The sequence below is a fragment of the Struthio camelus genome, chromosome 3 (assembly GCF_040807025.1).
Source record: "Struthio camelus isolate bStrCam1 chromosome 3, bStrCam1.hap1, whole genome shotgun sequence".
NCBI lineage: Eukaryota > Metazoa > Chordata > Aves > Struthioniformes > Struthionidae > Struthio > Struthio camelus.
Window position 1 is genome coordinate 109,123,220 of NC_090944.1, and position 22,140 is coordinate 109,145,359.

General features: G+C 37.2%; 1 protein-coding gene across 1 annotated transcript in view; it reads right to left on the reverse strand.

Moving 5' to 3' along the window:
- The window catches only part of PRKCE (protein kinase C epsilon), a 305,131-nt gene that overhangs the window by 185,935 nt on the left and 97,056 nt on the right, over positions 1 to 22,140 (reverse strand). Inside the window, exon 2 of the mRNA XM_009676282.2 lies at positions 15,365 to 15,428. Within this exon, the coding sequence (XP_009674577.1) occupies positions 15,365 to 15,428 (64 nt within the window). The remainder of the gene's footprint in view (positions 1 to 15,364; positions 15,429 to 22,140) is intronic.

Genomic DNA, 22,140 nt, shown 5'->3' on the forward strand with positions numbered 1-22,140 from the left:
TTTCAGTGAAAAGTAGGCAGTTAATTGAAAACAAGATACAAATCTAAACATCAAGTCCTTTTCTAGTCTTTACCAAGCCCTTTCTCTCAAGTATAACTTCCACTTATTAATATTAGCCTTGCAGCACACTTGTCAGAAATACTCTCAGCTTCTAGAAAAGTATATTGAAACACAAAAAAATCCTGCCCAAAGTCAAGATGACAGATGTACAAATCACTCCAGATCATTCCAGCTTCTAATTATTGGGTTTAACCAGATAATCCTACCCTCAGACATGTTACTATAAGATGGTTTCATTAGTAATTCAATTACAGACATTGAAAGCTATAATATTGTCTTGCCTGAAGTACTAAACTCGCACCAGTCTTGAAATTTTCAATAGAATATTTTTTTATACATTCAGAAAATTCTAAACATATGAAAACAGGACACTAATACAAATATTTGCTATTATGGATAGTAGCAAAGCCTGAGGTAATTATAGAATGCAAACAAATGAATTAGATAAAATTATAAAGAATTTAAGGATTTAACTGTAATTTTTCTCTAGAAATACTTTAAAGTGCTTGAAAGCAACTTAAAAAAAAGTATTTTGCCCACATGCTGCTCTAATACCAAAGTAAATCAGATATAAACTCAAACAGCTGAAGTTTAAAAACAAACAATATTAAAATTTTATTCATTTTGTTTTCAGTTTCTCTGAGACCTTTTGGTTTCTTTTTTTCCTCCTTTCAGTATCTACTCTATGTGATTCTCACATCGAGACTTACAAAACCCTAAAATAAGTGATCTCTATTTTTGATTATAATATTAAGTAAAAAGTAGGACTGCATGTTCAATTAATCAATTGAAACGCACAGGACTGTTTTTGTAAAATTAAGAACTCTTTACTTACGGAGAGCCTCAAACCTAATCTTAGCAGTCTGCTATCTGAATCAGAAATTGTCTTCATATCATGAAGACAATCCAACAGTAGTAATTCAGTTTTTAACAAACCCTCAAAAATCCTTGCATAGGAAGGATTACTGGAAGAACTGCATGGTTCCATGGGCACTCTTTCAAAACGAGAAAACAGTACAGCTTCAGTTATTTGCAGTCCAGTAGTTAAAGACTGCAGAATACTTTTAATAACGACCAGGCTGCATCTTCAAGCATTCTCACCTAATCCTGAAAGCGATTATATCTTTGCCCAGGTACACTTTTCTGAAACCTTAGTGGAAAAAGATTATTTCTTTTCTTCTAATTCTTTCTTGCCTTATAGTATTGATGTGTAAGCGGAAACAATTACATTGATCTGACTAGAGAGAAGTACAGCTGCTCCCAGTATTTTAGCCAGAGGTGAACTGGCATCCTGTAATATTTTACTTACTACAGAAATTCATGAATTGCAGTGGGAGAGGTTTCCTTTAAACAGCACCATTCACAGCAAAGTAGATTTCTAAGACGATGGGATAAGCAAGTTTAAAAAGGTGGTAATTTAAGTTTTTTTTTTTTAAACAAAGAATCTAATAAGGAAGAAAACCTTCATGCATATGTTTAGGAATTAACTGGAAGGATACAGTTTCCTGGTACTGAACTGGAAGTTATAAATAGAGAAGGAAACAGAAAGGGAACAGTTCTCCGTGTTCCTTTACAATACTGCTATACAAATCAGATTTTCTGATCTGCTATATCTTGAAGGAAAGAGCCACATTGGTGCAAACTGGAGTTATTACAGCTCCTCAGATTTAGACTTATTATTTTGTCCAAGAAATATAATTCTGGGAAATATACCCCAGAGTTTGCATAAGGGAAATCAAGGATCTACACTACATGTAAGAGTTGAAAGTCCAACATACCAGGCATTTATTTTATTAGAGCTGTTCCTGAAGATATACAAGTCACTTTCTTGGAAGAAAACATTAAAGAAATATGGCAGCGATAATGAAAACAATTTAAAATTCATAGCATGAAAAAAGACAAAAGACTAGGTAATGTTTAGGTCAGAGTATCTCATCTTGGCTTCAGTTATAACTTCTGATGCTTTCCTTAGTACAAGCCTTGCCAAAATCCTGAGGAATGATGAAAGAGCTTGACCTTTCTTGCATCTTGCTTTCTCTAAAGTTTTCTTTAAAAAAAAAAAAAAAAGAACCTAAACTTACAAGTAACAAACACATTCTGGCTAGTGATTTGTATATCCAAAAAATGTTTTTTGCAGTAGCAAAGCAATTTTGCTTTACCAAAAGGCTCTGGCACAGAAAAGGAAAGAGTGAATTCTGAAGAAGAGATAAAGGTGGCAGCGGAAAGAGAACTGCATTGAAAGCTATGTTCTCTACCTCATGATTTTAAAGGTAATTGCTATTACACACAACAACAGTCTGCCAGAATACTTCTATTCTTTCAGACAAATTAGATCTGTGCAAAGGTGGGGCAGGCAGGCCCGGGGAGGAGAAGCAAGAAATATTAGCAAGTCTCAAGCCATACTATGTTCTGGTGGTACTGCAAGAATAAATGCCATAGTAACATCACTGAGCAGATGTCTTCATAGAGCCATTTCCAAAGACATGCTATGATTAGGCAAATCTTTAGAGTGGAAAAAAAACAAAACCCTTCTATACTGTGGGATAACGAAGTTCCAATGCATTTTATTGTGGGATTATGTAATCCACAGATTTAGTCAACTTAAAGATCTATCATGGACTGAAGGCCTACCAATTATTCAACTTCTATTACAAAAATTGTGATCAGTTACTTACTATACAGATGTAACCTCCATAGCCTGCCAACAGAACTTTTGACCAGTGACAGGACTACTATTCTTTCATCTGCTGCTCTTTTTGCCTATTTCGAAGGTAAAATATTTTTTAGATTTATATCTGCTTAACCTAGTAATACTCACTTATAAAATACTCAAACTATCATTTATTTCGCTCCCCAACCATATAGAGAATGAAGTCGCAATAAGAAGCATAAAGAAACACACATATTTAACAGTACTATATGGCCAGTAGTAAAATACAGTCCAAGAGTCCCTTTTAAGGATGGTTACATTGACCAAAGACAAGGATATGCCATTTGTAGCTTTTGATATTTGCGTCTCCAATTCCTGGGAGACTCACTGTACTGCATAAGTATAATCTCAAAACAAAAGTTAAGGCAAAATAATGTATTAACTTTTCTCAAGCGCTTTCTTCTTTTTCTTTTTTCAAATCTTCATTGAAACTCAATTATTACACAGTACAGATTTTGAGTATTTTTCCCTTTTCCTAAAGACAAGGTGCTAAAGACTGAAATAATTTAAGATCCGGAGGCAAATCAGCTAACGGGATTGTCATTTTGGAACATCTGCTTATTATTTTTTAAAAAGTTTAAGAGTTTGAAATTCAGACTGTCAACTATGAAATTAAGGTGGTACTTTCCAGCAAAATGTTTGATTCTTCTAAACATTTTAGAACATAGAAAACTATTTACCTCTGCTTAAAATACTATCATACTTTCTTTCATGCTTATTTTCAATGGATTCCCAGAATAAACACACACCCATGTATAGATTTTGAGCCTCTATTAATAAGGCACTTTTCTAAATCGACTTTTCTGTTTCCAACTGTCCTCATAAATATTTTAACCTTCTACGCCTAAATTCAAAAAACATAGTTTCTGAGACTCCATCTGTTTACACTACTGTGGAACTCATTTTAAGAATAGAATTAGACTTTTAGGCTCTGCTGCAGGCAGTAAACATTTGGTTAATGACTTTCAGAAGACAATAACTCTCCCCAAATTTTCACAACCGGAGTGATACATTCCAGTGCAGCAGGACGAATCATTGAGCGCCGAATTTCCAACAAGACAGAACTACAACTCTAGCTGCAGGCAATAAAAGCCGCCTGTGCTCAGCACCTCCCAGAATAGGGCAGTATATCGGAAGGAAAGCGTATGGTCTAGTGACAAAAATAAATAAATAATTATTCACATTTTTATTCCATCTCCTTCCATTTGCTTTTCAGTTTAGACTACATTAAGCCCAAATGAACATGCTACAATATGTACCTAAAACATACCTTTTTAAAATGCCGTTAGTCTGAACCAGCAGTTCTGACTTCTATAATTTTAATCATTTAATCTTTTGTCTACTCTAAGCAGGAAGTCAGCCAGGGCCTTCTAAATCACCTTAAGACAAAATTACCTCCAAAAAACTACTTTATTTAACAGACTTAGGATAATAAGAACAGCAAGCCATCTCAACATAAAAAAATCTTCTCAATAACATTTGAACCTGTGTTGGAACTACCAGCTTCCAGTGTTGTTTTAAGAAAATTGTACAGGCTGTTGGTACATAACATCTTAAAGACTGAGGCTATTTGCAAAATTAACTACGTTGAGCTCAACCAAACCCCAAAACTGACGTGTGAAAGACTCCTGCGAGCCAAAAGTATGGTTAGAACCATCTTCAACGTGTGCATTATCTCATCTACTTATCCCCTGATCAGTTAATGGAAATGCACTGCATTGAGACTTTTTTCCTCAATAGTACTCAGTAAACAGACTTGCCTATTATTGGAGAGTAAGAGGGTGAGGAAGGCACAAATCAATTAAGAGCATGTTACTGTAGCAAAGAAAAAATTCAAATTAAAATGTATAACCAACACAAACCATAACAGAGTGAAATTTATCTATTTTATGAACTGCAAGAAAAACCAATACAGAAATCATAAAAAATATATAAACTATAATATTAATGTCTTTTTCACATAATATATCATGCTATAGAGTGGTGGATTAACTTCCATTTACTGTGTCTCATACTATGAAATAGTCAGCCATAAATAGAATCTGAAAAAATATGTTTCATCCTAAATCTCTCTCTTAGTTTGTTTTACATAGTTATGCAACCACCAATAAAGTTTCAAGTACTCTGATACTTTTTGCCAGTTTTCTTCAAAAACATGCTAAGCACATGCAAGGGTAATGTTAAGCATGAGTATTCCTTGCATAATTCTGTTAGAAAAAGATACTGAAATCAGTATATACTGTATAAATTGAGCAAAAGAGACACACCACAATTTGAAATGTGATATGTATGTGGGTTTCATTACTTTTCTATTGCAGTCTAATGCAATTTTTCTTAAATAACTACAAACTCTTACAGTACAATACAAAGGCCCCTTTAAACCAAATCTTCTACCAGTGACTTGCTCCCTGTGAAACACTTGTTTTGGCAAACAGCTAGAAGCCTGCCAAGAAAAGGTCATTGATCTTTGCCTGAAAAGCCTGAGCCAGCTTTAAGCAGCAAGGGCTTATTACAAACACACAACGCTTACCAGATGTTCCATCAGCTAACTGGATATAATCCAAGGGATGGCTATAAATCCATGGAGAGATGTTCGTTACAAAGGCATTTGCCACACAAAATCAGAATTATATAAACAACCTTTGGAGAGCCTTTTCACAGAGCTGGGCATTTTAGAAGTATAATGCACCAAACTGGACAGACTGAATTGCCATCAAATTCTCATTTGTGTTTCCATACAAAAAAAAAAAAATCCCAGTTTCAACTGTTAGCCTGCAAGATTTATTTTCCTAACCAAATGTCTGTGCCATTACTGAAGCCGGCCTAACTTGCATGTGCAAAGTGTTTTCATGCTTTTCAGTTACTGGTTTTTGGGTAACAAAGCACAAATATTTGCTTTCAGATGACATAATACCAACATGTGAAATTCTATCTCAGTAAGAACACATCACCTAGTAAATCTGCACTAGTGCCAGAAGTGTTACAGAGATTCAATATACACAGACATTAACTTATTTTAACAGATCTGGAAAAACAGAGACTAAAATTGGTCATCTGAGATAAGAAAAGAGTTGTCTAGTTGAGCATGATAGTCTTAACGTTTCCATATTAGAACAAATGCAGATGCTGCATCTGTAACAACTGTAGAATCTTCTCTTTGGCTAACATTAAATCTAGTGACAAACCACAACCCAAAGCCAATTTAAAATTCTTAGCTAGAAACTCAAAATCTGAATGGGCAAAGATTTCTTCTAGTTGTAAATATGGTCACAAAATAGATGAATAGATCTAAGGAAAAAAGAGAGAAACCTAGAAGGATATTTTCATTCTTGAGATAAGCATCCACCCTTCAGCACTGAAGTATTTTAAGATTAAATCAAAGACGACCCAAGAGAAGAGCCATATTAGAAATAGATATGAATTAACCCTCCTAAGAGGATAAAACAAAGGTGAAGCAGAAAGCAAACTCTACAAATCAGTTTAAGCTTCTTTTTTTTATTTTATCTTTTTTTCCCCCTCTTGTGGCGTGAATGAGCTCTGAGCTTTTGGTGCAAAAGAACTGAAAAGCTGAATGGACAAAAAATATAAATGCCTAAACCCTCTACCTACATAAAACCAAACCTATAAAGGAAATAGGTTCTCACTTGATAAACTCCATAACAAAATTTGAAAACAAAGATTCTGGTTACGTTTGAAGTTGGCTCACATACTACTGCTTGCAGTTGTCCTGTGAAAGCAAAGAAGCAACGGAGCTTCCTAAAGGAGGAAAGCAGGCAAACTGGAAACAAAACTGTATTCCGCCTTTGCCCCAGCTACGAATAAAAACATCAGATCAGGCCTGTAGAAGCAGCAGAGCCCAGCTTACTGAGGCTGACAGAGGAGAATAACAAATGCGTGCCTGGTTTCTTCTGGCTGGATAATCTGCTTTACATCAGGAAGGGAGGAAAGGTATACGATACGGACACTGCCAACTGTATATCCCTGAGCTTACAACATTCCTGGGAACTTTCAGGGGGAGCTGTACTTGTGAAAGAGCTCTAACTCTTAAACCACACCTGAGACAAGTGACTGCAGGCAGAAAACATCTGATTTAGCACTAGCAGCTCAGCACTGTCCTATTCAGATAGCTTCAGACTATTTGAACTCTTGGAAGAAGCCCCAGCCTTCAGTCTAAAAGTGTAAACAGCATGTCATTTGCTGAGTTTGGTTATGCTACTGAGTCTAGGTGAGCTGCTCTCCACCTAGTGCAAAAATATTCAGGTGGGGTCTAGCTACCAGACACATACTAGAAATCCAGCACAAATGCAAGCATCCTCTCAGAGTCCATTGAGTGCCCCAAGATCGGCAGCTGATGGCTGCCTAGAAAGCATGCGACGAACTCTGAAGGAATGGTTACATTAATAAAACCCTCACAAAGTAGAAACAAAACATGTTAAACCTTAACTCATTCAAAGTGTTCTGAGTAAGCACAGCACTACCACTGATGCAGTGTATTCAAAGCAGTGAAGTGATGGAAATAACTGGCTAAAAGAATGACAACTATTTCTGAGGACACTATCCCTGCAAGACCAAGAACCAAAGTGGGGAAGGGATAACTTATTGAGACTTCACAGGATTCTGATAAATCTCTTCAGTCAGTATCCATACTTTACTGAGCCTTATGTATGAAGAACTAGTATACAGTAGATAACTAACATCCCCAGTGACAGCCCACTCCTGATAGTGGGCAACAGTGAAAAGGATATAAATGCATCATTTTTCAGGTCTTCCCTTCCACAGTGTGCGGGTCAGCCCCTAGTACATCTTGACGCAAAGTGCAAAGGTCACATTCGAGTTCCCTGCCTAACTTTGCTACTTGAATACGTGCAGGAAAAGGGTTATATGAGACGAGCCACAGACGCAATGGCCTGGCAGCGCAAAGACTCAGCTCCTGAGGGAACCCACGGGTACCACACAGCTCTTCAGCACTCAGGCATAGTCAGCCTGCAGTGAAACTGCACAATGTGAATGCTCAGGATGGAAGAGAACAAATAAAAAGAATAATTACATTGCAGTAGACACTACTAGGATTCTTCCTAAAACAAACGCAATCCTAGGCAGTCTTGCATCTCAAACAGAGGATGACCAAATACAGTGCCAACAGATCCCAGTTCTGTCATTCTGGTAGCTGGAGGCCCGTGGTTGAGAGCAGGGCTAGCTGCCATTGCTTTCCAAAAGGTTCTCTTTCAACAGCACCATAAATTGGCCTATTCCCAAAATGGCAACAATCAGAGATAATTTAAGGAAATCGTCAAAAGAAGAATCAAAGAAGTTAGTGAAATAAAACTCTTCTCTTCACTATGGTAGATTGCCAAGACGACCAAACAAAAAGTCTAGTTCATGGATATGTGTTACTTAGACTTAGAAATTTCTAGGCATGTACCTTCTGCTGTTCTCTGTGCTTACCACAACCAGATTTCATTTTCCAGGCCCTTTTAGCGTAACAAGCATAATTAATGAGGATGACAACAAAATAATCTAAGGAACAGGAGCTCTGACAAATGGATACATGAGGAGTCACAGAGACTGTTTGCAACCCGCAGGGCACATTCTGCTAACAGAACTTTGCAAAAAGATGCTAAACCTGGAACAGAAATACAAGTCTTCCTGTTCTATTTCTTCTATGGAAGTTGGATGCCTAGAATAAATCCCGTGGCTATCTTGATTAACAGGATCTATGTTAAAGATTTTTTAGATATGAAACACAAATGACATCAAAAACAACATATCCTGCTTCTGCTGACGCTTTATTTTCCTTTTTTCTATGGAACTTGTGCTGTAACATATATGTCAGCAATATCTGTGTTTACAGAACTGACAGCCTTCAGGTAAATGAGCTAAAGGAGAAACCTCTTCTGAATCACATTTTTATTTAGGTATTAAATACATAGCCTAATTATTTTAAGGATTTCTTCACTGGATAGTTCAACACCAAAGGCCAAATAATCACCTCACAGAAAATGTTTTGTATTCAGGAAATATTGCCGTGACTTCAGCTAAAAGACTTTACCATAAAATATCACCCTAAGTTCTTCATCCTGTGAAGCATAAGTACAGCAGATGAATCTGAATAGGTGAATGTGTTAGAAGATGTAATCTTTTGTGACTGTATAATTTATAGACATAACGCAAAACTTCCAACAGGCAGGTTTCTGCAGTACCTACCACCTACAACATGAGCTGTGGTATTTTATGGGAATTTAACTGCCCACTCTAACGTGAGGAATCTGTAATTGTATAAAAAGATAATTACATAATATGAATTTGGGCACCTAACAATGATAATTAATCACCACAACTGATTAGGTATATTATGTAGAAAAAGTTTTGAATAGTTCTTATTTAAATTTTTATTACAGGTTACCTATAATAACATAGTTAGAAAAAACTATTTCATTTGTTAAGGTCATTCTGCAATTCATTGCATAGGCAAATGGTAATTTAATTTGTAAGTTGGTATAAAACTTCCATAAGTAACCGTATACATTTGTGTCACACACAAGCCAATAATTCCAAAGAAATAAGACATCTGTGATTACAAGGAGGTCATAAGCTTTCAAATATAGTGGCATCTGTATTTCACGGTCTGTATTTAACTGACTTTAGTGAAAATATTTTTAATCATTCCTTGGGTAATTTGCCTCTTATTAGTTTGAAAGCCATCTGTTACCCAAGTTTGTCAACTGAATCATTGTGTCATTGTATTGGTTACGTTTTAAACTTTCAAACTGCATTTGGATCTGGATCAACTACACTGAAGCTCTTTAACATTTTTGAAATCATTAGAAAAGTTCACTCACAAAATTTTATAAGCACTAACTAAACCAGATCAAAAGTACTGCCAAAGTAGGTCAATAAAACAGTCAATGAATACATTTCAGCATAGATATAATGCCTATGTTACAGCAGCACTGAATTAATATAGAAAAATCAATGTGCCCTTGGACAATGACCAGTATCAAAGAAATAAATAAGGCAGCATGTCTTAAAGAAGCCTCCTTTCCAGGCAAAGACCAACAGACATACCCTTCACCACAGCCCCAGCAGACATAAAAACCAGTGCACACATGAGACCCAGTTTGTCAGTAAACTCGTAGAGAATGTATATGCCAGACCTTTCCCAAGCCAATTACTTCTTACAAACAGTAGCCCACTATAAATCTTACTCTTCTAATAAGAAATTATATAAAGTTATCAGATGTTAGGTTAACAGCAGAATTGACTGATTATGGGCTTTGCAAGTTTGACAAAACGTCCCAGAAGAGTAACAATGACAAGCCATATTTTGAACTGGTCTGACAAAAGCAAGTTATCATAAACGTTTATGCCTTCTTAAAGATCCTACATGCTTGCATGTGGCACAGTACATGGCTCAATGAAGTTAACAGAAAAATTCCAATTAATACTACTAAATGCTGCGTCAGCTCTACAGAAACTTCATATTTCTGTTTGGCCAGCAAAGACTTGTTTTTCAATTATCCTTTAAAGTTCTTAGTTGTTATTATTTGTCAATACTTAAGACATTCAATTAAAATATTACAAGAATAACCAAATGTTTGTATAAAGAGATCTTTACTGATTTTATTTTAATCTGTGAACGGATACCTTAGCACATATGCATACATCTACATTTAGGAAGTTTCCACTGACACAGCTGTTTTCATTCACAGGAAACACAAGCGCATATTTATTCTGAAAACATAGTGTCATTTTAAATAAGAAGCCTTATAGAAGGTAAATAACCTTGCAGATCAATTTTGGAAAAGACAATATAGAGACCTGAATCACATGTTATAGAAATATCGACTACATGCTTTTTGAAATTCTCCATTTTGAACTATTTTAAGACATCTGTTTTCTCTCACTCCTCTTCCTACATCACCGTCCATACTGTGAATTACCCAGATCTACGCAGAATCTATGAAAAGAAGGACTTGCTGTCTCATGCAGTAAGGCAAGACATCTGACTTTCTCACCTACAGAAATTATGGATGCCCTCAGTGAAGCATTTAGAAAAGCCTAACAACATGAAGATTCGCAACTAAGACTTAGGCGCATAGGCAGCAAAGCATACTGAGTGTTTTGCAGAACTGGTTTTGAAAGCATAAATATGAGGATGTTCAAATGCTGGCAGTAAAACTGAAATCCTAACATTTGAGAACATCACCTTCTCTGTGATAAACAGTTCATTTAGCGTTCTGTCTTCAATATGTGGGCTAGATTGTTCCTACTACAGAATTTATAACAGACTGCGACAATAGTTTCTCACCCTCCCTCTCAATGCAGAACAAACATCCAGAAGCTATAAGCAGGCTCCAAAATGGGATTAGTTAAAAAAAGCGCTGATAAAAATGATTCTGCTGGGTTTGTTGTTGTTGCTAGGGCTTTTTATGTAGTTTTCTTCCCACTTCTCAGACTTCAGTGTTTGTGATTTCCAATGGTTTTCCACTTCAAAGACTAGAACTGAATGAGAACAAGTTCCAGGAGATGATTTTTTCAGGACAAATCCAAATACCTTGTGATTTAAACTATCCACTCTTGGCAATGCTGCAAGATATCCAGTGGAGAGCAGCCTAAGGCCTCGGGCTTTCAAGGCTGCCTCCTCACAACTGCAGTGTTACTGCTGCAGAAGTAGAGCTTCTCCTCCAAGCTACTCGGAGAGGAAATTTCAGTGCAGAAAACGGCACGCAAGCTGACACAGCTCTATAACCTCCCGTGCATTTCTAGCTTGTCTTTAGACTGGGAGAAAAATTGTAAGTAGCAAAGCCAGCAACCCTTTTTTCTATTGTTCCATGTAATAATATCCGCCAGATTCTGATATTGATATAGGTGGGGTGGCTCTCAATAAGTCTAAAAACATGACAAGGACTGACAGAAATATTCTCTACCTCCATTTGTAATCTGACATATTTCCATCCTTTCTTTACACCTAAGCCACAGGAGTGATGCAAGTCCACAAATGAGTCAGTTCAGACGAGTGGTAAAGAGGAGGAAGAGAAGAAATTGTGGACTTCTGCTGAGGAAGCCAAACTATAACAGTGAACTGTTTTCATTATTTTGCCATACAAGCGTAAGTAGCAGAGAGGGATAAACCAACTGGCAGCTGGACCTAAGGGACAATTCAATTTTAAAAGGTATATGGCAGCAACTTTTCATTACACATCAAGTAAAAGGCTTATTAAAATTATTAATATGCTGTGAATGAGAATGTTTCTTCATTTTTCACTATTTAGGACCTTATATAAATTGTAAACATGCATATAACAATTTACTCATAGACGGGCTCACTTGCAGAATTAGGACTTATACCTTTTAGAGGTAATTTAACAGTGGATAAAGCTCTCTGCCCATACAAATGGATTCAGCTACTCTTAAGTCAGTGATGCCAAAATAGAATTTAGATATGGAATATCTAAAAATAGAATTTAGATAATCTTCAATTATTTGGTACTTCTAAAGGATTTGAAGTTACATTACCGATTGCTGACAATTAGAAATTAGAAATGTGGGTCTATCACATGAAAGAAACAAGTCCAATTTTCACTATACAGAACTACATAACAATACTGATTGGCCAGTACATGCTGCATATTGGGGACTGATATGTTTTGATTGCCTATTCTGAGACAGACTTTCTAGTATACTGAGAAACATGTAACATGATTGCTTCCTCCAATTAAAATTCTTGCTACAATTATTTTTATTTTTGTAAATTATCAACTTTATTTTTGCTCTAGAATCACAGGTGAAGTAATGAAATTACGAGACTTAAAAGACTGAACAGACAACTACTGAGAACGTGCAATCTGTTTGATCCTACCATACAAGCTAATATTCCCAAAAGCAGGTAAGGTCAGGCTCCTAAACACACCGGTAGGTTTAAGGGTCATTTACAGAAGCAGTTAAACTCTTAAGTGCTCAGAAAGAGGCCTAGCAGGATTCACAAATTAAATTAGGGTGCCTAATTCCCACTTAAAGTTGGTGAATATTGTGCACTCAACAAATAGGCATTTACAGGCTTTCCTAAGTCTCAGTAAGGACTTTTCTGATGCACTTGGTACTTTGGCAACTTTGGATGACAGCTTGCGGTTCGTACAGCTTCCTATGGGAATTACAATTATTTGGCAATGGTAGAAGTCCCTAACTGTGGGTTTGTAGAATGGAGATGGGTTTAGATGCAGATCTAGATTTCAATATGTTAATACATTACCTTCCTCTGTTATGAAAACTCACTTCAGAGGCAATTCTGCCTGTATAGACTGAAGTAACAAGCTCTTGGTTACCACTAATTTTTGAAGACTATTACCAAAAACTTCTAAAACTTAAAATGAAACACCCTTATATGATTGCTTTATTTTTTATTTTTTAAAAGGAACTCACAGCTTTATATCAGGATTTATGCAGCATGAAAAGAATGCTATATATTCTGTTATAACTCACAATGGAAACAAGTTCAAAAACTAAAATTAGGTCAAAAGTAGGAATCACCTCAACCAACTTTAGCCACTCAAAAGTCATGCATTTAGTCTAACCACAATCCTAAGCTCTTTGTATTCAATGAATGCACGTAGAGTACAATGAACTTTCTTGAGATACTTAAAATGCTTATAAGGGTATATTCTATTTGTGTGTGTGTATATACACACACACATATATGGGTGATTAAGTGCCCCTGCTCACTACAGGAGGACTCATATGGTGACTATGTTAGACTAGGTGCTTCACTTTAAGATAGCTGAAGTTAGAGGAGCGTCATCGAAAATTAGCTAGTCTCAACCCTAATAAAGGATTCTACAAACAGAATGTCACAATGGTGCTACCAAAACATCATCAAACAACTTTATAGACTTCTGAATAAAATTGGTCCAGCTTCCCTTGTGAAGGAAAATGTAACTTTCCTAGAGAATTTTGCAATACTTCCACACAACATTTTTCCATAGTTACTTAAGTCCATGGGAAAGCTCTAAAAAAATATATGAGTTCTATAGCATTTTTCAAGCCCAGCAACTTCTCTAGGGTTCTACCAAATTTATCCCTACCAAAGTCTCTTGACCTTCCCTTAAGACAGCATTTCCTAAGCTGTTTTCTTCAGGAGCCTATTTCCTTGCAAGCGCTCCTATTCTTATGCTCCCCTTCTATGCCAATGTAGCAACACAAATTCTAGTTTTGCAGATTTCTTTCCAAGCATCTTCCACAGGCCACAGGCTAATGCATCACATAACACAGGAAACGTGACCATAGCCAATTTCTTTCTGTGTAAAACATTATAAAGTCTTAGAGACTTCTGAAAAACAATAAAGCACCATTTTTCCTGCCCTCTGACAGTCCTGCACACCAGAACTCGTCTTGGGATAGAACAGTAACACTACTAGGTTGGAGATCAATTAATTATAAGCGGTAGCTTAAAGAACATCTACCTGCCCTATGACAGAATCAAACTAACACTTCATTTTTTAGTTCCAAATTGGACACAGCAATTAGCAAGATATGTAGAAACTACTGTTGAAGTGATGGCTACTACTTCTTATGTAGTAAGAAGAAACAGGGAGAGTACGTCTGATGCAGGCACATGGCTATAACATGAAGTCTGAATAATGGTTTGCTTTGTTTTAAAATTCAGGATTTAGTGCAATATGCGTTTTTTGCAAGCTACTATTAGTAATTGGTCAGAGCATAGCAATCTTTATGAAGAACAGAAAGATAAACACATTCTTCTGCTGTTTCTCAACCATGCCAGGCAAATTAATTTCATTTTGTTCCATTTTCTGTTTCAGCTCCTGTCAGGGTTTACATGATTCTTCCTTATGTACTCTGAACCAGTGATAACCTTGTTTAGCTCTGTGAGCTACTGGGCATAGTAGCCTATGGCTCAGAGGACACCATTTAAAACAATCAACCAGAACTAGCCATCCAGTCTATTGCAGCAGGTCAGGGTATCATTAAGAGCATGATTAAGATATACAACAGCTTTGCTTCTTCATAAAATTCCGTATTTATACCATATAACACCTGACTCTCCTCCCACTTAGAAACAGCAGGAAAATGTCTGAAGTTAATGAATATGTTTCTTCCCTATTTCTTGGGTTTTCTCCAACATGTAACTACTAGGTCATAAATATGAAAACATCTCTTATCATTATAATGCTCTGCTCCTTACTTGACTTGGAAAAGAAAACATTTGGTGGAAAAATACCAAATATTAAGATAATTTTAAAAAGCAAATATGCTCTTTTCCCCTCTGTTTGACATCTCACCATTTCTTCCTATATAGTGGTTAGCATTCTTTCAAAGATAAGAATCAGAATGTTTCTTCTGCAACTTAATAGTTCTAATCTCCACTCCTTTGGTTATTATCCTTTTAGCTGGTATTGTTACTATCAGTGATTAACGCGGTAAGATGTCTTGCAACTGCTCACTGACTCATAGACACATTAATCAAAATGCGTTCACTGTAAGAGGGTATTGGCACAGAGTGCCTTCTCCAGTACCTCCATTATAGAGGCTCTCAGAAGATTCCATTCATGAAAGAACAAGATAAATATTGTAAGTCCCTACCTTCACCTGATGATCCTGAAAGGTCTATGATGACATATACTCTCCCTTCTGGCTCCAAGTCAATCTGTAATCAAGAAGAGAATTAAAATATAACTTAGAATGGCTCCCAAAGCAAGCTATTGCACATGCAGGAAACAAAAAGTTTCCAAAACACTTAAAGCCGAAGTGTAGGCAGGACGCACGGGCAGTTCACTAATAACAGAGTCTCCGTCTTTTGAAAATAACAAACATGCTTTAATAGAAGAGGTGCCGAGGACCCTGCACCTTCACAGAAGTAAAAAACAAATGCAAATCCTTAGTACTTTGAAAGCTGGAACCCAGTGGACTTTAGAAATTGAATATTTTAAACACTCTTCTGCCATACATTTGAATCACTATTTCCAAGTATTAAAAGAAAAGTTGAAGAGTGGTAGCACTGAATAGCTTTTTGACTGTACTGAGCACAGCTATGCAAATATGAAAAACAATGCTCTACCCTACTCAGATGCTAAAGAGAGACAGATCAGTTCTGGTTTTAGAACAGGGGGAATCAATGCACACAATTTGTGCAGCTAGTTAACACACGCTTTCAGTACTTTCACCACTGGGAAAACGAAATGCATGCTTTACCCTCTTGCTCCAAAGTTTTAATAATGTTTTATTGCTGCACCACTCTGAAAGATTTCAAGGACCCTTTGCTTTCATGGACATCATTTGAGTAGGCATAAGGTGCTCAGTATCAAGCCACCCGACTTGAAGATCTCATGGGCTTTAGGAATAAGATCCTGTACATTTAGGTGCCACAATGAAGAGTCCATTACAAATGCTTAAGCGTTCTACCGCACTCTACCACAGTATTTTATCACTGACTCTAAATACTGCTGGATGTGAATGTCTTGATGACCCACCAAATATTATAGACAGTTTTTGCAGCCACTCATCTCAAAAAAATTTAACAGTAATTAAAACACTGTGCAATCACTAGCTCTTACTTTCATATTTCAGTCACACAACTTCAGAGATTGTGAGTGAGGCCAGTGTGATGTGCATTAATACTGCATTTTCCTTCTATTTTGGTAAGGAAACACACTCAAGTAGTAGCGCATGTCTGCTCTCAGAGCGCTGCATGGGCTGGGGGCTCCCAATAGCAGCAGGGGCAGGCCCTGTTGCCAGGGCCCATCCCACCACCCCAAGGGAGCAAGGCACCGGGGGCAGCCCCAGTCCCGGGCATTGGGCACCATCATGGGGATGGGGCCAGGTGCCTATGGGTCAGGGTCAGAGGGACCATGTCCAGGCACGGGCAGGACTGGAGCTGGCAGGACCGCTGCAGGGACTAACAGCCCGGGGTAAAGCTGAACGTGGCTGGGAGGGAGGGAGGCCCCAGGGCAGGGACAGGGAGGGCTAGCAGTGCCCACAAGGCCAGGACAGCCACAAGACACTTAATGGATCTGTGATGTACAGAGTGGGGGCACATGAGAAAACAAGAAAAGAAGGCATACTGGAAAAAAAAAAAAAAGGAAAAAGGAAAAAGAAAAAGTCCCTTCTTTCCTCAAATGAAAGACTAGAGCTATGATTCTTTCTTTGCCACAAGCTGACCAGACAAGGAAGGAAGTATACTTCATTCGCCGGAAGCCTGAAACTGTTGCTCTCTCCAGAGAGGAAACCTAATATACTCTGGCTGCCCCTCCTAAGTTGACCCAACAGCACACTGGGATTGTGACTAGACACACAGGCTATCTTAAATCCCACTTCATATTCCATCACCTCCTGCTCCTTGCTAGTCCATGACACTGGGGAAGATGAACCTCGTTTCACTGCTGTCAGCTATTTGGGCTAATATGAGTGATACTAAATTGCGTCTTAATTCACAAATGGCATAAGCATCTGATACTAGGATACAATAAAATGATATCAGGATATCAATAATTCACACTAATAACTTGGGAGACCAATCTACTCAGCTTTGCAGATTAGCAAGTAAATGTACATGTAAAACAGAGCTAGGATAATGCATCATAAAATGTCCTTTGATCACTTTGACAACCACAGCTTGAATTTAATAATTAATGATGGTGATTTAGGTGCTTCATAACAAGAGACCTTATTGCATCACGCAAGGGAGGAAGTCACACATCTCTTAATGATACAAATGTAGAAATTACTGATTAAGTTACAAATTAACTGATATGTCAGAATCATTTTGTCAAAAACTGATCAGTTTTCTTTGCAAAAAGGATTCTCTTTCACAGATACTTTTTTCTGCTTAGAGCAGCAGCAAAAATTCTGAATTAAGAATCAGTACGTATCATTTGGAATAAATTGTAGATGAAAGTTGTCCACTTGGCAGGTAACTGAAATTTGAATTCAGTGCTCTGATCTGCTCCACTCCTGTCAAGGAGTGTCAGGGAAGAACGGAGGCTGCCTGCAGCTTGCTATAAAGTGGTGGGGAAAAGGAATGAGATGGAAAATTGTCCAGGGAACGCTAGGCTTTGCCTATCTGCCACTCTGACTCCACGGGGACTTCTTTTTTTGTAGTGGTCCTTCCCTTTCCACTTTTCTCTTTTCACCTAAAAGGACCTTTACAACAGGGGAACTTCTGCTGTTTCTCTTTTTCAGGCCACAGCTGCTGAATGCTTCAGGGTAATGTGAGGAACACCCTGCTCCTCCCTCCATGAACCAGCTTCTGACACAAATGCTTCTGTGCTTTTCAAGACTGAGCTGGTAGAGGAGTTCAAAGGTCTGATGTCATCACACCAATGAATCAAGAAAATGATCTCAGAGACTCTATTTTAAATAGATGAGGGAGGAAACGGGTGCTAGCAAGGCCAGGGGTTGCTCAGAGCAGGGGATAATGAAAGTATCGTTGAGTGTTTTTCCATTAATAAAGTGTTGAATATTAAGTAAGGACATTTTTAACAATTTCTGAAATAGCAGCGTGAGTTGGGGTTTTTTTTCAATAAAGCTACTAATGTTGAAATATTGCTTCTCTCCCTCTGCAGAGTTTTTAAATGCAAAATATTAGATCAGAAGCACAGGTGCATGGATATACTTTGATGTTTAAGCTCAGGGCTGCTTTTGAACAACCGCGATAGTACTCAAAAGAAGGCTATATTGAAGAAAGGCATGCCTAACGCTCTATTTGTATCAGCATTATATACTGTTTGGTTGAGCTTTCAGTAAAGTCCTTTACACAGTTCTAAAATCTAAACACACACACACACACACACACACACACACACACAAAACCCCAACTCCACCCCCGCAGAAGAATCAGGCAGTGTTTCTCCTGTGGAGCTGGGAGAGTTGGTGAACATCACTATAAAGCATCCCTTCTGCTCATTTATTTTTAAATACAAACGACTTTGGAAGCAGCCCAGGACAAAGACTGGAGCACTGAACTCAAATTTCCATTATCTGTCAAGTGGACAATTTTCATACACAATTTATTCCAAATGTTGTCTACCGACTTCGATGGAGAATTTTTGCTGATATCTAAGCAGAGTAAGTCTTTGCGGAAAGAAGTCTCCTTCACAAAGACATGATTTTCCAGCCACAGAATGCTCTAATACAAGTCTGAATGAAACTGGCACGTTTTTATTTCAGTTTTTAAAATACCCCACTTCATTTCAGTGAGCACCTAGGCTGACAGTCTAATGTGTCACATGAATTAGCACTTTTGCCAAAAGCTGGCACGTCAGTTGCCTCAGCTGACATTACATATGGAAGAAACTCAAAGAGGAGCATAAACTCCCAAAACTGACAGGAATCCTTCTTTTAATTTCCAGTCTTTCATGTATGGCAGAAAGTAAGAGAGGAAAAGAATGGATTCAACTCTGATTTGGGATAAAACATTTCTAATTCAATGCCTAGAAGCATAGCTGTATAAATAGCTCCTAAACGGTCAGGCTACTAGAATGAAAGTCACACACTTTTTAAATCTACACATTAAACTATACATAGAAGGCAGCAGAAATTATAAAATGACTACGGTCATTTTACAGATAATTAACAAAAGACGCATACAGCACAATCTAAGGTTTCTATATTGTTTTTACATGTAGCTCACTGTACTACAATCATTTTTAAACCACTATTTTAATGTTTTAGGCATAGCTTCTAAAAAAAATTTTTTTTACCAAATGTGCAGAAAGATATTACAAGAGAAATACTCTTAATGTAACCAGAAACAGAATGACTGGCCAAATTCAGCTGAAAGTAACAGACATCCTTGAACGCAGTGGAAATTGTCTGATCACAGCAGTTCTGATTTTGACCCTTCCCTTTGACTAAAAACATTTCTCTGAATGGAGCCAAGCGTTTATATACGCAGAGAGATGCTATGAGAAGAAATCTAAGAAGAAATGACTGTTGAAAAGGACAGCAGGGAACAAGGTAAGACGCGAATAAGGGAGGGGAGAGAGGAGCTGACACAAGATCAGCTTCGCTGTAACCATGTTGCAAAGTTTATGAATTGCACATACAGACCACATTCAACATGCAACAAAAGACGTAACAATCACCACAGAGCAAAACGTTTGATCACCAAAACATTTTATCCGGGTTACTGGCCCATGCTATTGTCATGGCATTTAGTAAAATAGAAAGTTTTACTAGGTGCAAATAATTAATTGAAATCAATTTTAAACAATTTTTACATTGCTAAACTAATCTTTATGTGGCAGTACAGTGAGATTAGTACAATGATTGCTGGAGAACAGCCGATCTTGAAAAACTCCAGGCACAAGTAAAGCATATTAGTAGTCTATTTCAGGGAACAAAAGGCAACCATCCATGAAACCAGACATACTTTCAGAGGAAAAAACCCATGTTGAAACCATGGCCAAGTTTCAGCATATTGAAGGCATTTATACAGTTTCACAGTCATTAATGGATTTTATTTTCAACACCCTTCTGAGACAGTTCTCCATCTGTAAAATGAGATACTCCTAAAGGCTCAAGCTAGACTAAGTGACTTGCCAGACAGGCACAGAAGAAGTCTACAGTTTAACCAAGAACTGAACTCTGGTCTCTCAAGGCCCGTGCTGCCCACTGGGCCATTTGTCCTAGTCCTCAGTCAAGCTTCACTTTGTCAGACCATACACATCTTGCCTTCCTGCAATATTAGAGATACCTAGGAACTGTTCTTTAAAAACAAACAAAAAAACCTCTAATACATGTCTAGGAGACAATTTCCTTTTTCTTCCATTCAGCTAATATTCATCAGTAAGGACAATATCAAAAAAAAAAAAAAAAGGATACTTTAATACTTCTCTTCAGCATTTCCAAAGCTTGCCATTTTTTAGGCAGCTCTAGACTAACACAAAATTTAAAAAAAATATGTAGAAAACTGACAATACTTTAGCTTTTCCTCAATGTTTGCTTTTTTGCAACCTTTTAACTCCTAAACTTTCTTCTGAAAAATTGAGTCCTAAGCTCATCTACACACTCACCATTTACTCATCTTCAGCAGAAACTGTAATTCCTATCCTCAAAATAGGAAACTTAGACAGGACTCTCCTAGACTGAGATTTGGCTAAAGTAACCACACACTATCTCCAATCTTACAAAGATTAGAAAGATTAGAATATGTTATGCAATTACTTAGGCTGCTTCGTATTTGAACATGCAAAGGACGATTTTAGGCACTTGACCAATATAAAGTATGAATAATTCCACTACGTTAGCGGGTGTTTGCTTTTATTTTAGCTGATAGTAGCCCTGGCACAGAATAGCAGGCCCTACGGAGCAAGCTGCGACCTAGTGTAAACAAGTGAAATACCACTACATTCAATGACTCACTGCCCTATCACTATGCAAGTCATCTATGTTCAATACAAGTACAGCATCTGAAAGTAGATGCATTGTATTTATTTAAAGGCTACTTTGTCTCTTAAGAGATAAATCCCAGGACTGGCATTAAGATAAAACTCAGATCTGAAGTAAACGATGGCAATACAAATGCATTTTCCATAACTGAACTTGCTAACAGTACAAAGGTGAATAAGTTCTACTCCGGCGCTCTGTAGCTAGACATGCTAAATACAACCAAAAAAAAAAAAATTTTCAACCATAAAGCTATTTAGGGTTTTAGTAAAAACCTAAATGGACTGTACGAGCAAAAGAAACGGGAAGAATTAAGCCATAAAACCTGCTTACACCTCTTGTTGTGATGTTCTAGGATTATCTAACATTTGGATAGCTTAAAGCATTAACCTCCAAGCACATGACTTGTCACTGCAGATCGTTATTTCATGTAGGACTTCAGAAGTCAATATTTATTAACCCTACTGAGCACAGCATGACATGGGAAAGTTTCTTTTTGAACTCCTGAAAGGAGGGACGGAACTGTGAGTTTACAGAACTGATATTTGCAAAGGCTGGGAGGTAAATCTGCTTGTTTTGAGGGGCAATTAGTTCTCCAGTTTTGATTATATATTATTTCTACAACTTTATAAAAATAGCATCACACTTGAAAACTAATAGAAAAATGACTTTAGACAGAACCTTTTTCTTCTGTTATGTAAGCACAATATTTTTCTGTTTTAATTTAAAGAGCTAATAGAGTACCTATTTTAACTTATTTAATAGAAAATAGACCATTAATAGTGCCACTTTTCAATATATCCAAAGTGACTGCACTGATTTAACGGACTTGGTATGCTTCCAAGTCATTTAAATGTTTTTTCAAAAACACCTTCATCAATCTTTATTAGAACAGAAGCAAATTCCCATTAGGAACAAGAGGCTAGAGATAAGATTAAACTCTCAAACTTCCCCCAGCATTCACACCTGAAGCC